We start from the raw sequence: 12,844 nt of genomic DNA, 5'->3' as shown, positions 1-12,844 counted from the left end.
TGTTAAGGTGAGACCGCTACACAAAATGTCGATGAATTTCATTACGAATATGCCGCGGTCATAACCATAGTCCTTCTTCAGCGCCGATTTATCGACTTTGACGGTCCACTTATTCACTTCAAGCGCAGTGCTGTCTCCAGTGGCATGGAAGAGAATGGGGAGTGCATCAGTCATCTTCTTCATCTTCTTCTTGTACTTTAATAATAGATTTGTGCATAAACTATCCACAATAATGATTTCTCTTACTTTAGGATAGATGACCCACAAAAACCAATATGAATTTTCATAATTTATGGGCGCATACACCTGTCCATGATTCAAAAAATAATATATTAGTTAAAACATGATAGAATACATAACAGTCAAAAATGATGTTATATGACGAGTGCATTACCCATTCATAACGCCAAATCGCTTTGGCGTATGGTTTATCTCACTACTTGGCAATTGCGTAGGCCGTGGTCAGCTCGCCTATTAGCGAGGCCCATTTTGACGCAGATTTGGAGGCTTGATATGCGATCAAAATCGACAAATACTACTCAAGGCTTTGCTATTACAAACATGATCAAAGTTCAATACATGTAAAAAAAATAAAAAAAAGAAAACAGATTAAGGAATGTCTCTATTAATGTACTCATAGTGCAACAATTTTTTGGTACAATAAGATCTCCAAGCTTAAGACCCGTAATGTGGGAAAAGTCCATCTTGGTAAACTGCAATCGTCTCCCATTGATCTCAAATACTAGATCACCTTTGTATCTTAGAAAAAGAAGGTGAAATAGCGCCCATTTAAATCTAAAAGATGTAACATGCAATAGAAAAGGGAAAGGGGATTGGCTAAATAAATTTAGGAATTGAGCGAGGTAACCTAGCAATTGAGCGAGGGAACCTAGGAATTGAGCAAGGCAACTTAGGAATTCAGCGAGGCGACCTAGGATTTGAGCGAGGCAACCTAGGATTTGAGTGAGGGAACCTAGCAATCGAGCGAGGGAACCTAGAAATTGAGCGAGGCAACCTATTAATTAAGTGAGACAACCTAAGAATTGAACGAGGGAAGCTAGAAATTGAGCGAGAGAACATAAAAATTGAGCGAGGCAATGTAGAAATTCAGCGAGGGAAGCTAGAAATTGAGCGAGATAACCTATAAATTGAACGAGGCAACCTAGGAATTGAGCAAGGGAAGCTAAAAATTGAGCGAGGCAACCTAGAAATTGAGTAAGGGAACCTAGGAATTGAGTGAGGCAACGTAGATATTCAGCAAGGCAACCTAGGAATTGAGCAAGGGAAGCTAGAAATTGAGCGAGGAAACCTAGAAATTCAGCGAGGCAACCAACAGATTGAGCACTAGCAACAAGCAACGGCTTTGAAGCTGCAGTCCTTTTCTTATTGCCTTCATTTGCTCCTCCGTTTGCTAGGCTTTTCACTGTTGCTTGAGGAATATGGAATCTTTCTTTCTTTTTTCTTTAAAATAAAATATACCCCTAGTTAAATCATCAACAAAGATGAGAACGACTTTTGTTGAGAGACTATCTATCCTCTCATAGATAGTGGAATAGATAGAAGAGAGAAGATCTCTATATCTTTTCTCATAGATATAATATAGAAGAGAGATCCCTCTCATTTTTTATTAGGAGAGAGATCTCTCTTCTCCGAGGGCTTTGGATTCATTGATTTTTTAGAGCAAGACAGAGACAAAAAGCGTTGAGATAATACGCTTCATCCTAATCTCATCTACTGAAAAAGAGGGCCCTCTTGATCACTTGAAGAGATTTTTAGGCAGAATTAGCATAATTATGACCGCGAGGATTAAGCTGCCAAATGAGATTATCCTCATTCCTTGGCTAGGGTTCTAGAAGATAAGATTTATGCAGTAAAAAAATAATCTTCTGAATTGAGAGAGGGAAGCTAGAAATTGAGTGAGGCAACCTAGAAATTGAGCGAGGGAACCTAGGAATTGAGCGAGGCAACGTAGAAATTCAGCGAGGCAACCTAGGAATTGAGCAAGGGAAGCTAGAAATTGAGCGAGAGAACCTAGAAATTCAGCGAGGCAACCTAGGAATTGAGCGAGGCAACAAAGGATTTAAGTGAGCCAACCTATAAATTGAGCGAGGCAACCTAGGAATTGACCGAGGGAAGCTAAAAATTGAGCGAGAGAAGCTAGAAATTGAGTGAGGCAACCTATAAATTGAGCGTGTCAACCTAGAAATTGAACGAGGCAACCTACAAATTGAGCGAGGAAACATAGGATTTGAGCGAGGCAACATACAAATTGAGCGAGGCAACCTAGGAGTTGAGCGAAGGAAGCTAGAAATTGAGTAAAGGAACCTAGAAATTCAGCGAGGCAACGTAAAAATTCAGCAAGGCAATGTAGAAATTCAGCGATGGAACTTAGGAATTATCCGAGGCAACGTAGAAATTGAGAAAGGCAACCTAGAAATTGAGAGAGGCAATTTAGAAATTACACGACGAAACCTAGAAATTGAGCTAGGCAACCTAAAAATTGCATGAGGTAACATAGAAATTGAGTGAGGCAACCTATAGAAATTCAGTGAGGCAACCTATAGAAATTCAGGGGGGCAACCTAGAATTTGAGCGAGGCAACCTAGAAATTTAACGAGGCAACATAAAAATACGCGAGGTAACGTAAAAATTGAACGAGGTAACCTAGAAATTGAGCGACGGAACCTAGAAATTCAGCGACGAAACCTAGAAATTCAGGGAAGCAATGTAGAAATTGAGCGAGGCAATCTAGAATTTGAGCGAGGGAAACTAGAAATTCAGCGAGACAACCTAGAAATTCAGTAAGACAACCTAGAAATTGAGCGAGGGAACCTACGAATTCAACGAGGTGACCTAGAAATTCAGCGAGGCGACCTAGCAATTAAGCGAGGCAAAATAGAAATTAAGCGAGGCAAATAAGAAATTGGGCGAGGCAAGGTGAAAATTGACCAAGGCAAGATAAAAATTGAGTAAGGCAAGCTGGAAATTGACCAAGGCAACCTAGAAATTGAGCAAGGGAAACATGAATTTGAGCGAGGCAAGCTTGAAATTGGGTGAGGCTAACTTGAAATTCAGCGAGGCGAACATGAAATTCAGCAAGGCTAACATGAATTGGAATGAACTTTAAATGTAATTGAACTAGCCTAACAATTTCCTTTTTGATGAATTTGACCAAGCAATTAATGAAATTGACTGAGCTTTACATGAAATTCTCTTCGGTGAATTTGACCGAGCAATTAATGAAATTGACAGAGCGGTTCATAAAATTTTTCGTTACATTACATGAATCCGTGGAAGTTCCCCATCATATTTTTATGATATCTCTGTCAAATTTATGAATTGCTTGGGGAATTTCACCAATCATGAACCGAGAAGTAGGTCAAATGGACTAAAACCTCTTGCAAATTGGATTTACAGTTTGCTTAGTACGCTCTTATAGTACTGAGTTAACTCAGTTGAGCTCGCCTTGAATGTATGTGGACTATCCACGACGTTCATCCGTTTTTCCATCTAAAGTAAAGGTTTCAGCTCAAAATGGTGGCATATCGAAATATCAAGTGGATCATACCATAGGAAACAGTGGTTCCACCGTAGAAACCTTGTTATGCCTCCATAATGATGTTTTATTTGTAATCCATCATGTCCATAGGATGATTTTTACATGGATGAACCGAAAACCAAGATGCGAGCTTCATCCAGCAGTTCAATGGCCCACAAAAAATTTACACCGTTTAGGTAAATATACTACATTATACCTGTGGTGCATGCTTTCTTTCGTGGAGGGACCATTTTCAGAAAAACGAGAGAATGCTGATGAATAGAGAGCGTGGGATCCAGCTAGAGGATGGTGCGATCCAAGCAATGAAAGTAGTGCAGGATTTTTTTCGTCTCTGTTTTTTTTTTCAAAAAAGGAGTGAGGGAAGGGAGGGAGAGGAAACGCAACAACAGTGAAAAGGAGGGGTAGTTTCATCCTCAAATTTGTTGTCTGCACGTGCTAGTCTAAGTTGGTCACTTAAGTTTGTATTGCTTCATAAAAACTGGTGGATAAAAGGTTTTGTCTACAGTGGCAAATTTTTCTTAGGGCGTGTTTGGACGAGCGAGGAGCGTTGGAGTAGGGTGGAGTAAGTTGGATAAGTTTTTGAAATCCCATCCTATCCGTATGGGTCTCTGTTTGGGCAGTGAGGGATTGAAGATCTGCTGCAGATCGCGTTAGATTCAGACGGCTTCATCTGGGATTGCGAAATCCCACGCTGGATATATCAGTGGATTATAATCCCATCTCACTCCCATCGACAATCCATCGTACGGGCTGAAGATGGGATTTCTTAGGGTATGCATTTGTGGCGGGAGATGTGGTACATGGATGGTTTTTTTTTTTCCGTGAAATCGCCCTATAAAGGGTGCCTCCAACCCACGATGGTTGTTTTCAGATGAACAAGTCTGCCATCACGAGCTAAAAGGAGTGGTCGGGCTAAGGTAGGTTGTCTTCCTCGCCCCCGAGCATGAAATGCCCTTGTGTCATATGCATATATCTTGCATGTTCCAGGAATTGTTGATTTCTCTAACATCTGAGAGGGGCATGAAAGATTTTCGTTTCTTGTGATATATCCCTCTCAGTTCACGGCAAAACAGGCCCAAATGTCATGCATTTAAGCCTGTTAAGCTGGCTGTCATGGCATCGTTAGAAGTCCAGATTTATATGTGTTGTTGGATTTCTTCTTCATAGGTCTTAGAATGATGTCCTGTTATTCCTAATGGTTTAATCTGATGTATACATATGTGATGTATTTCCCTGCATCACATAATTTTTCTTAAAGTTCTTATAACTCCGAAGGTGAATTTGTTGTTGGAGCATGGCCGTCTAAGTTTTCTTCTATACCGCTTCTCAGGTTTTAGGCTTTTAGGTTCTGATTGTCGAAGTCTTTGCCGCCGAAATGATCTAGGGGGGTTTTGGGTTCTCTGTGTATATTTCAGGGATTTATGATTTTCCATAGGTTTCTTCAGTTTGGTAGATCGCATATGTTAATAATGTAGTCTTTTCTCTGACTTAGCGTCGATCCGTTGTTGTTCTTCATGAATCTGTCTTTACTTACTTCTACTGTTACATTGGTAGATCTCATATGTCTATCCATTGGACTTAAAAATCAATTTCTAAATTTTCTTCTTACCAGTGATCTGAGATGGATTTACTGTTGTTGATTTTCCTTGGAATCCAGTTATATTATGTTTATTTAAACTAAGTATATTAATCATTGCTTAACCACTGATATCTTCATTTGCTGAGGAGGTCATGTGTATTTTCTGTGAAGTCAATTGAGATGAATTCAACTAGAGGTGGAATGCATTCTTATAAATTTTTGTGTCTTCACTTTCCTACCCTTGAAAACTTATGACATGAAAAATATCATAAAATTCATTTACTTGCATCAGTCAAGTGGTGTATTTGTGCAAAGATTATTAAGTATCCAGATCTGTCACATTCAGTTTCATCCGTGGAATTTCTCTGAATATCTCTGTATACTTACCATTTGTTATTAAGTATCTTGTTTTTTCACATCTGTTAATTTTGCTTTAATGTACCTTAGTTATTATTTAAGCCATATGGATTCTATTTTCTATATTATGTGAACTTCATTTAACATCAACTTCACAACATCTGACTATCTAAGCATATTTTGTCATATGGGTTTTATTCAATATGCATAAAGTTGAATTTTGGACAATACTCTACTAATTTCATTCCAATTGATGTTGATTGTTCTTCATGAAATGTTATTTACTCATAGTAGGCAGTTAGTTTGATTGAATCTTAAAGTGGAATAAGATAGCCTGTCAAGTTCAGTCTGCTTTCCTTGTTACCACTTATCAGATTGTGGACTCCCTGTTGTTGGATTTCCCTAGAATCCAGTTCTGAGATTTGATTTACAGTACCAATAATAATCAGTGTATGAAACACTTCATTTTCATTTTCTGGAAGGAGTCCATGTGTATTTTCTGTCCAGTTCTGGTGAGATGAAATCGTTGTTAACAGTAACATGTATTCTCACAAAAAGGTTGCTTCTCACCTTCCCACCCTTGAAAACTTAAGACCTGGAAAATTGCTTGCAGAATCATTTTATTGCATCTGTCAAGCGGTGTGTGTGTGTGTGCATTCATCTAAGGATTTTTTTTCACATTCCTTGTAGTCTATGGAATTGTTGTGCATATCTTTGCATATGTTGTCATCTGTTATTAACTATCCTGTTGTTTCACATGGGTCTATTTTGCTTTACTGTTTCTCAAGTATTATTTGGGCATATGGATTATGTTTCTCATATTGTGTGGGATTTCATTCAATATCAACTTCGACTCATGTGACTATCTTTGTCATAGATTGTCACATGGGTTTTCTTCAATATGCATAAAGTTGAAATTTGTCTTATACTTTACTAATTTCATAATTGATGTTGATTGTTCTTCATGAATTATTGTTTACTCATAGTGGGTAGTTAGTTCGATTGAATCTCAAAGTGGAATACGATAGCCTGTCAAGTTCAGTCTATTTTCCTTGTTACCACTTATCAGATCGTGGACTGACTGTTGTTGGATTTTCCACAACTTCATTTCTAAGATTTGATTTACACTACCAATATTAATCATTGTTTGAATCACTTCCATTTTCATTTCTTGATAGGAGTATTTGTGTATTTTCTGTCCAGTTCTAGTGAAATGAAATTTTTGTTAACAGTAACATGTATTCTCCAAAAAAAAAGGATGCGAGGCTCATTTTCCCACCCTTGAAAACTTAAGACATGGCAAATTGGGTTGCAGATGCATTTTCACTGCATCTCTCAGGCGGTGTGTTTGTGCAAAGATTATGAAGTATCTTGTTTTTCACATTCCTTATAGTCTTTGAAATTTCTCTTAAGGGCATTGCATACTTTTTCACCGTTTATTAAGTATTATGTTGTTTCGCATGGGTCTATTTTGTGAATTTTTGTTTCTCAGTTATTTTTTGGGTATATGGATTTTGTTTTTCATATTGTGTGGAATTTCATTCAATATCAACTTCGACTCATCTAATCGGCTTCGTATATTTTGTCATATGGGTTTTCTTCAATATGCATAAAGTTGAAATTTATCTTATACTCTACTAATTTTGCTGAAATTGAAGTGGATTGTTCTTCATGAATAGTTGTTTACTTCACAGTGGGCAGTTACTTTGATTGTTTTCTCAATGTGGAGTAAGTTGGATTGCAAGTTCATTGTGTTTTCATTGTTACCAGTTTGTTTTCGATGGATTTACAGTTGTTGATTGACCTTGGAATCCAGTCCTGAGATTTGATGTACACTATCAATAATAAGCCTCATTTGCTTATTTGCTTATTTGCTTCCTTTGCTATAATCTATATGTTACGAATTTCTCATTTGGTTAATCGCAGCTTCGTAGCTTTTCCGTGAAGTTTATCTGGTGTGGTTTCTATAATCTCACTGTTATCTGTGATACATATCTGGTATGGTTTCGCAATGATCTGGTAGATAATAATGCACACTCCATTCAATTTTTAAGTCGTCGGATTATATGCGAATAGTTTGCTGGATATTCAATTTCTATTACAAGGGAAGGACAAGTGGGGCTGGATAATCAACCCTCCTTCAGTGTTGTATCAAAAGGATACTCAGTTTTTGACACTCGTGCAATAGTTAGCTGGATATTCTGTTGTACTCACTGAAGGAGGGTTGATTAACTCTCTTATGTAGGTTCCATCAGTGAGACAAATACGGCTATGATTGCATGTAAAGTTATAGTCACGAGGGGAGAATGATTAATGATGTTGATTATATCAGTGAAAATTTTTAAGGCTAACAAGAGAGAGAGCATAGAGGATGGGTTGCCTCAAGAGATCATGTATTTGCATTTTGGGCCTTAAGGGTGGCTTCAAAAATTTCACGCTGATTTAGATCCAATGCTTGGATGACATGCTAGCTAATTGGAGCCTCCAGCAGCCCCACTTATCCTTCCATAAAAACAATTTTCATGTTCAAATCAACCATAAAAACCAATTCATCCTCTAACTAACCATCTACTTACCAAAATTCGACAATTGGGTTTTCTTACAATTGCTTTGATATGTACAAACAAAGCATAGAATTGCCAAAATTTCACAAGAAAAGGAAACGTCTAATTTACATTCAATGGTGTAGCAGGGACTTGCTTATTATGGTCGTTTGTTACTTTATCTTAACGAATATTTCCATTACATTTTGTTCCATTTTACAGGAACAGTGTTGAGCACATTGTTCTTGTTCATTTCAGAGACATTTAAGAGGTAAGTTTCTAGTATTCTGTTCATATGGGGAAACAGAAATTTGTTGTATTGTTTGGATGGCGACAAGATCTCTGTGAAATATAGTTGATTCCATAGCTAGCATTAGCGATGAATACTTCCATTTCCACATCTGTTGTGTTGCTGCCAATCAAATGATGTTAACAAAATTATGCCAAGAGAACTGGTTGATATCATTCTAGAAATGCATGTCAGCATGTGCATGTTTTCAATTCATAAGTTACAGGAAAAATATATATGTCTATGTTTTAACTATGTTGACAATTCTTCATATTTTGTATGAAGTCATGGTCAAGGTTTTGTGCAAATTCAATGGCAGTTTCATGATTACTTATGTACCATTTTCTTAATTATAAGTTAGTGAGTAGTTTTTGTCCTTTTTTATTTTAGTTTTTTTTTTTGTCTGTTAAAATATATTCCATAAAAAAAAAATATAGCTTGATTTGTTGAAAACAAAGAGAATCTAAGACGACTAAACACAGCAAAGCACCGTTTTAGAAAAGACAGAAGCTAATCGAATTTCTTTATCTTTTACAAAGTTCTACCGGCAGAGCCACTAACAGTGAAAGGACAATGCTTACATCTTCTAACCTTGTTATTCTATTACATTAAGTTTTTTGTCGAAGAGGAGATGAAAGGACTTCTGATGTTCCAAATTCCTTCCCATGCAAGAAAACTCGACTTACAACCAGAGTCAAATTGAAGGAACGATTGAGTGTTTAAAATTTTTGATAATTTTCTAAGCTTGTAGAGTTGGTTTATTTCCCATTTCATGGGAGAAATACTAATAAATATTGTCAATGTGAGTATACGAACCTGATAGTGTTAGTTATAAGTTGGCAATGGAGAGTGAAGATTCGGGAGAAGATACAGATGGTGTCATAGTTGCTCGGACGATGATGGCTTGTGTGGCGGCTGTCGGGGAATATTGTCGTGAATACATGTTCAAACAGCCGGCTCGTCACGGAGATGATGAGGGAGCCAGGTTCATCAACTCTATCATTAGGCCAGTGACCGGGATTGTGTCATGCAACTTAAGATGAATCGAGAGACGTTCTTCAAACTATGTACCCAGCTACGCAAGAAGACAATGTTGGGTGATACTCGACGTGTGAGTTTTAAAGAATAGTTAGTTATTTTCCTACACACATTAGGGCACAATCTTCAGAATCGCGTCATTGGTCATAGATTCATTCGATCGGGTGAAATAGTGAGTCGCCACTTTCACCGTGTACTAGATGCAATTGTATCTCTGTATCCCATTTTCGTTAAACAGGCCGGACCAGCGACTCCCACTAAGATTCAGACAAACACAGATTAGGTTGCTTGCTTTCAGGTATTAATTATGGTGGGTCAGATTTCTACATACGTGTTTTTTACTTTCCTTCATTCACACTTTTATCCAATGCATCTAAGATTGTGTTGGGGCAATTGATGGTACACACATTCCAGCTCATGTGTCTGCCGGTGACTATGCGAGCTTCCGCAATCGGAAGGGGGTCCTCTCCCAAAACGTATTGGCGGCGTGTGGTTTTGATATGAATTTCATATACATATTGGCCGGTTGGGAGGGTTCTACTTCGAATACGAGGGTCTTACACAACACATTGAGTTGATCAGATGATCCCTTGCTTGTCCCACACAGTATTGGTTATCTTGTAAGAGAAAGTCAATCTAGTTCATGTACTTGAATTATTTGATTGTTCACTCAATGAGACTTTGATTCAAATGTGTAGGAAAATATTATGTTGTCGATGTCGGATATGTACATTCACCCGGTTTTATGGCTCCATACCAGGGCATTCGATACCACTTACAGGAGTATTGAACCGGGAGAGCACCTGCCAACATGAAGAAGCTGTTTAATTACCGACATGCACAATTGCGCAATGCAATTGAGCATTGTTTTGGTGTTATGAAAGACAGATTTCACATCTTGAAGACCGCTATGCAGTATGAATTCCACGCCCAAGTCCAAATTATGATAGCTTACTGTGTCTTACACAATTTCATACGTACTAAACCAAAATCTCAAGAAGAGCTGGAAAACGCTGGAATATCTGGTGCTAATGAGGAGAGTAACCCAACGCCTCATGAGCTATCAACGAACGACGAGCGACAATGGTTGTTGCAGGCATCTCAACGTGAAAATGATACTTAGATTCATGTACACAATAATATTACAACCAGATTGTGAGCGGATGCGCAGCAAAATAGTAGGAGTAGATAATTGATCGTTATATGTTACAAATTCCATGACTTGCTGTTATTTAATTTCACAAAACATTACGTACCAAACAATAGAGTTGTAATCTTCCAACTTCTGACTAGATAGATTCATCATATGGAGATACCAGATGATGATTTTTGAATTGTTCTTTTGAAATAGTTGTCATTCTTATGATTATGGTTAACATTTGCAAATCATCGTTTGTACTTGATATTCAGGTGGTGTGGCAAACAGGATGTCTAATGATCCATCGACACCAATACATTCACCAGTCAAGACACCAGTGGTCCCCACACGATCTTCCCCACGCATGAAGATGGTGAAATCCCTGGCCAAGCCTTCGTCCTGAGCCCCAAAAATAAAATGGACTCCCGATATGGATTAAGTTATGATCGATATATTTCTGAAACAAGTGGCATTGGGACGCAAGGGGGATAATGGTTTCAAACGTGAGGCGTACCAAATTACCGCCGAAGCCGTGACGAAGCACACCAATATAGTCCTCAAGTGGCAGAATGTGTCGAACCGACTAAGGTATTACAAGAGGGAGTATACTACAGTGAAGGATATGCTAACGGCTAGTGGGTTCGGATGGGACAGTGAGCGGATGGTGGTGACAGCTCCTGATGAAGTCTGGGAGGAATATCTTAAGGTATGATTGTCGAAATATAAAGTGGAGATATTCGCATCAGTATTTACTTCTTATTGATATTACAAATGCTTAATGTACGGCTGCAGTCTCACCCACGTGCGGAAAGACTTTGCGAAAAAAGGATTGAGAGAATGGATGATCTTGCAGCTATCGTCGGTTCGGACCATGCATTAGGACATTATGTCCAAGGCAGTAGGAGTATAGCCGCATTAGCATCATCATCTCGTCTTCAACGAGAACTCAATGATGCATGGAGAGAGCTGGATGATGATATCGACGAGACAATTGACCTGTCAGATGATTTTGTCATAGACTCCACAGGGACCATCCCATTTTCGCCAGACAGTCCTTCGATGGGACAACACGACTCACATAGCACTCCCACTCACACAGTTGATTCCAATACTACTCGAAGTAGGAGCGCAGGAAGGAAACGATCGCGCCCTCCTCTTCCTTGTGAAGTACTCGGGGCCTCTCTGCAGACTATTGTCGAGTCAATGCTGAAATTTGGCCTCGGCAAGTCGGTGAATCGCACTTCCAAAGTACTTGATATACTAAAAGAGGTCTAGGGCCTGACCAACACAGAGTTTTTTGAGGTTGGTCAGCTCTTAAGTAAGGACAAGGGACTGGCATCGTTCTTTGTAAGTCTGCGACCTGACCGCCGCATTGACTGGTTGAAGAAAACTCTCATGACCACTTTGGTGATCGAGGTATCGGATCCATCTGAGGATTTAATATCTTGGGTTATGTTTTCTTGGTTGTTAGTTGTTGGTATGTAATAACTTTGATATACTTGATTTTCTTGATTTTTTTTATTTTAGATTTATTTTTTTGGACTGACAAATATGGTGGTATATACATAGTATATACCAATATGACTTATGCAATGGCAATAACTTTTATGTAATTAACATCTTTTATATGGTTTCACATGCATGCATTGGTAAGTTTATTTTCTTAAGACAGATAAGACCATACAATCCGCGTGGTTGGAAGGGTACGTAAATACAACTGGATTTTGCTTTCATCTAGTAAGTCTATTTGTACTTTAAGATGCTACTCGATAAGACAATACTGCATGTAAACTTCGTTTGCGACTTTATATTCCAGCACACGAATCTCGTGCCAATTACATCCATGTCATTGCAGATGGGAAAGGATAAGTATTACGTCGTCTTGGCGGGACATAGGCCTGGAATATACATATGTTGGGACGACATTCAGTTGGAGATGGAGAGCTTTAGTGGAACGAGACACTGCGTATTCAGGAACTGGAAAGAGGCAGTTGCATGTTGGGATGGTCACTTCAGTAAGGCATGTGCACCGTCGAGACCTTGCACGGATTCTAATGCGGTTCAGGTTGCCGCATTTTCTGATGAGCTGGACATTCGCCATTCTTCATCTTTGTCCATCCGACAGACGATGCAGACAGCACAGGCGACGCCGGCCATGGTTTCTAGGGCCGTGTCGACTGATGATCTTTCCCCATCAGCCCGATCAGATGGAGAGTTGTTCTGTGCTCTTCTAGTTGGCGTTGGTGTCCTTTTTCTTGCCATCCTTGTAATTTTTAAATTCTAGCCCAACATGAATGACTGTAACTCTTTATATGTCACTTGTTTCTTTTCCTCTCTTTTT

The 12,844-nt window shown here is 38.7% G+C and overlaps 1 protein-coding gene across 2 annotated transcripts; it reads left to right on the top strand.

Moving 5' to 3' along the window:
- The first annotated feature begins 10,542 nt into the window (after positions 1-10,542).
- Positions 10,543-12,844, top strand: LOC131249907 (uncharacterized). Of its 2 annotated transcripts, XR_009172899.1 has the most exons (3): positions 10,543-11,209; positions 11,296-11,980; positions 12,359-12,844. XR_009172899.1 is itself a non-coding variant. In XM_058250645.1 (2 exons), the coding sequence occupies exons 1-2, from the start codon at positions 10,946-10,948 to the stop codon at positions 11,776-11,778; spliced, it is 747 nt and encodes a 248-aa protein (XP_058106628.1). In that variant the 5' UTR covers positions 10,543-10,945; the 3' UTR covers positions 11,779-12,844. The 2 variants fall into 2 exon arrangements, 1 of the variants encoding a protein (XP_058106628.1); XM_058250645.1 differs by having other exon boundaries at positions 11,296-12,844.

The sequence above is a fragment of the Magnolia sinica genome, chromosome 6, assembly GCF_029962835.1.
Source record: "Magnolia sinica isolate HGM2019 chromosome 6, MsV1, whole genome shotgun sequence".
NCBI lineage: Eukaryota > Viridiplantae > Streptophyta > Magnoliopsida > Magnoliales > Magnoliaceae > Magnolia > Magnolia sinica.
Note: the sequence above shows the minus strand (reverse complement) of the source record. Positions and strands in the feature narration are given on the sequence as shown.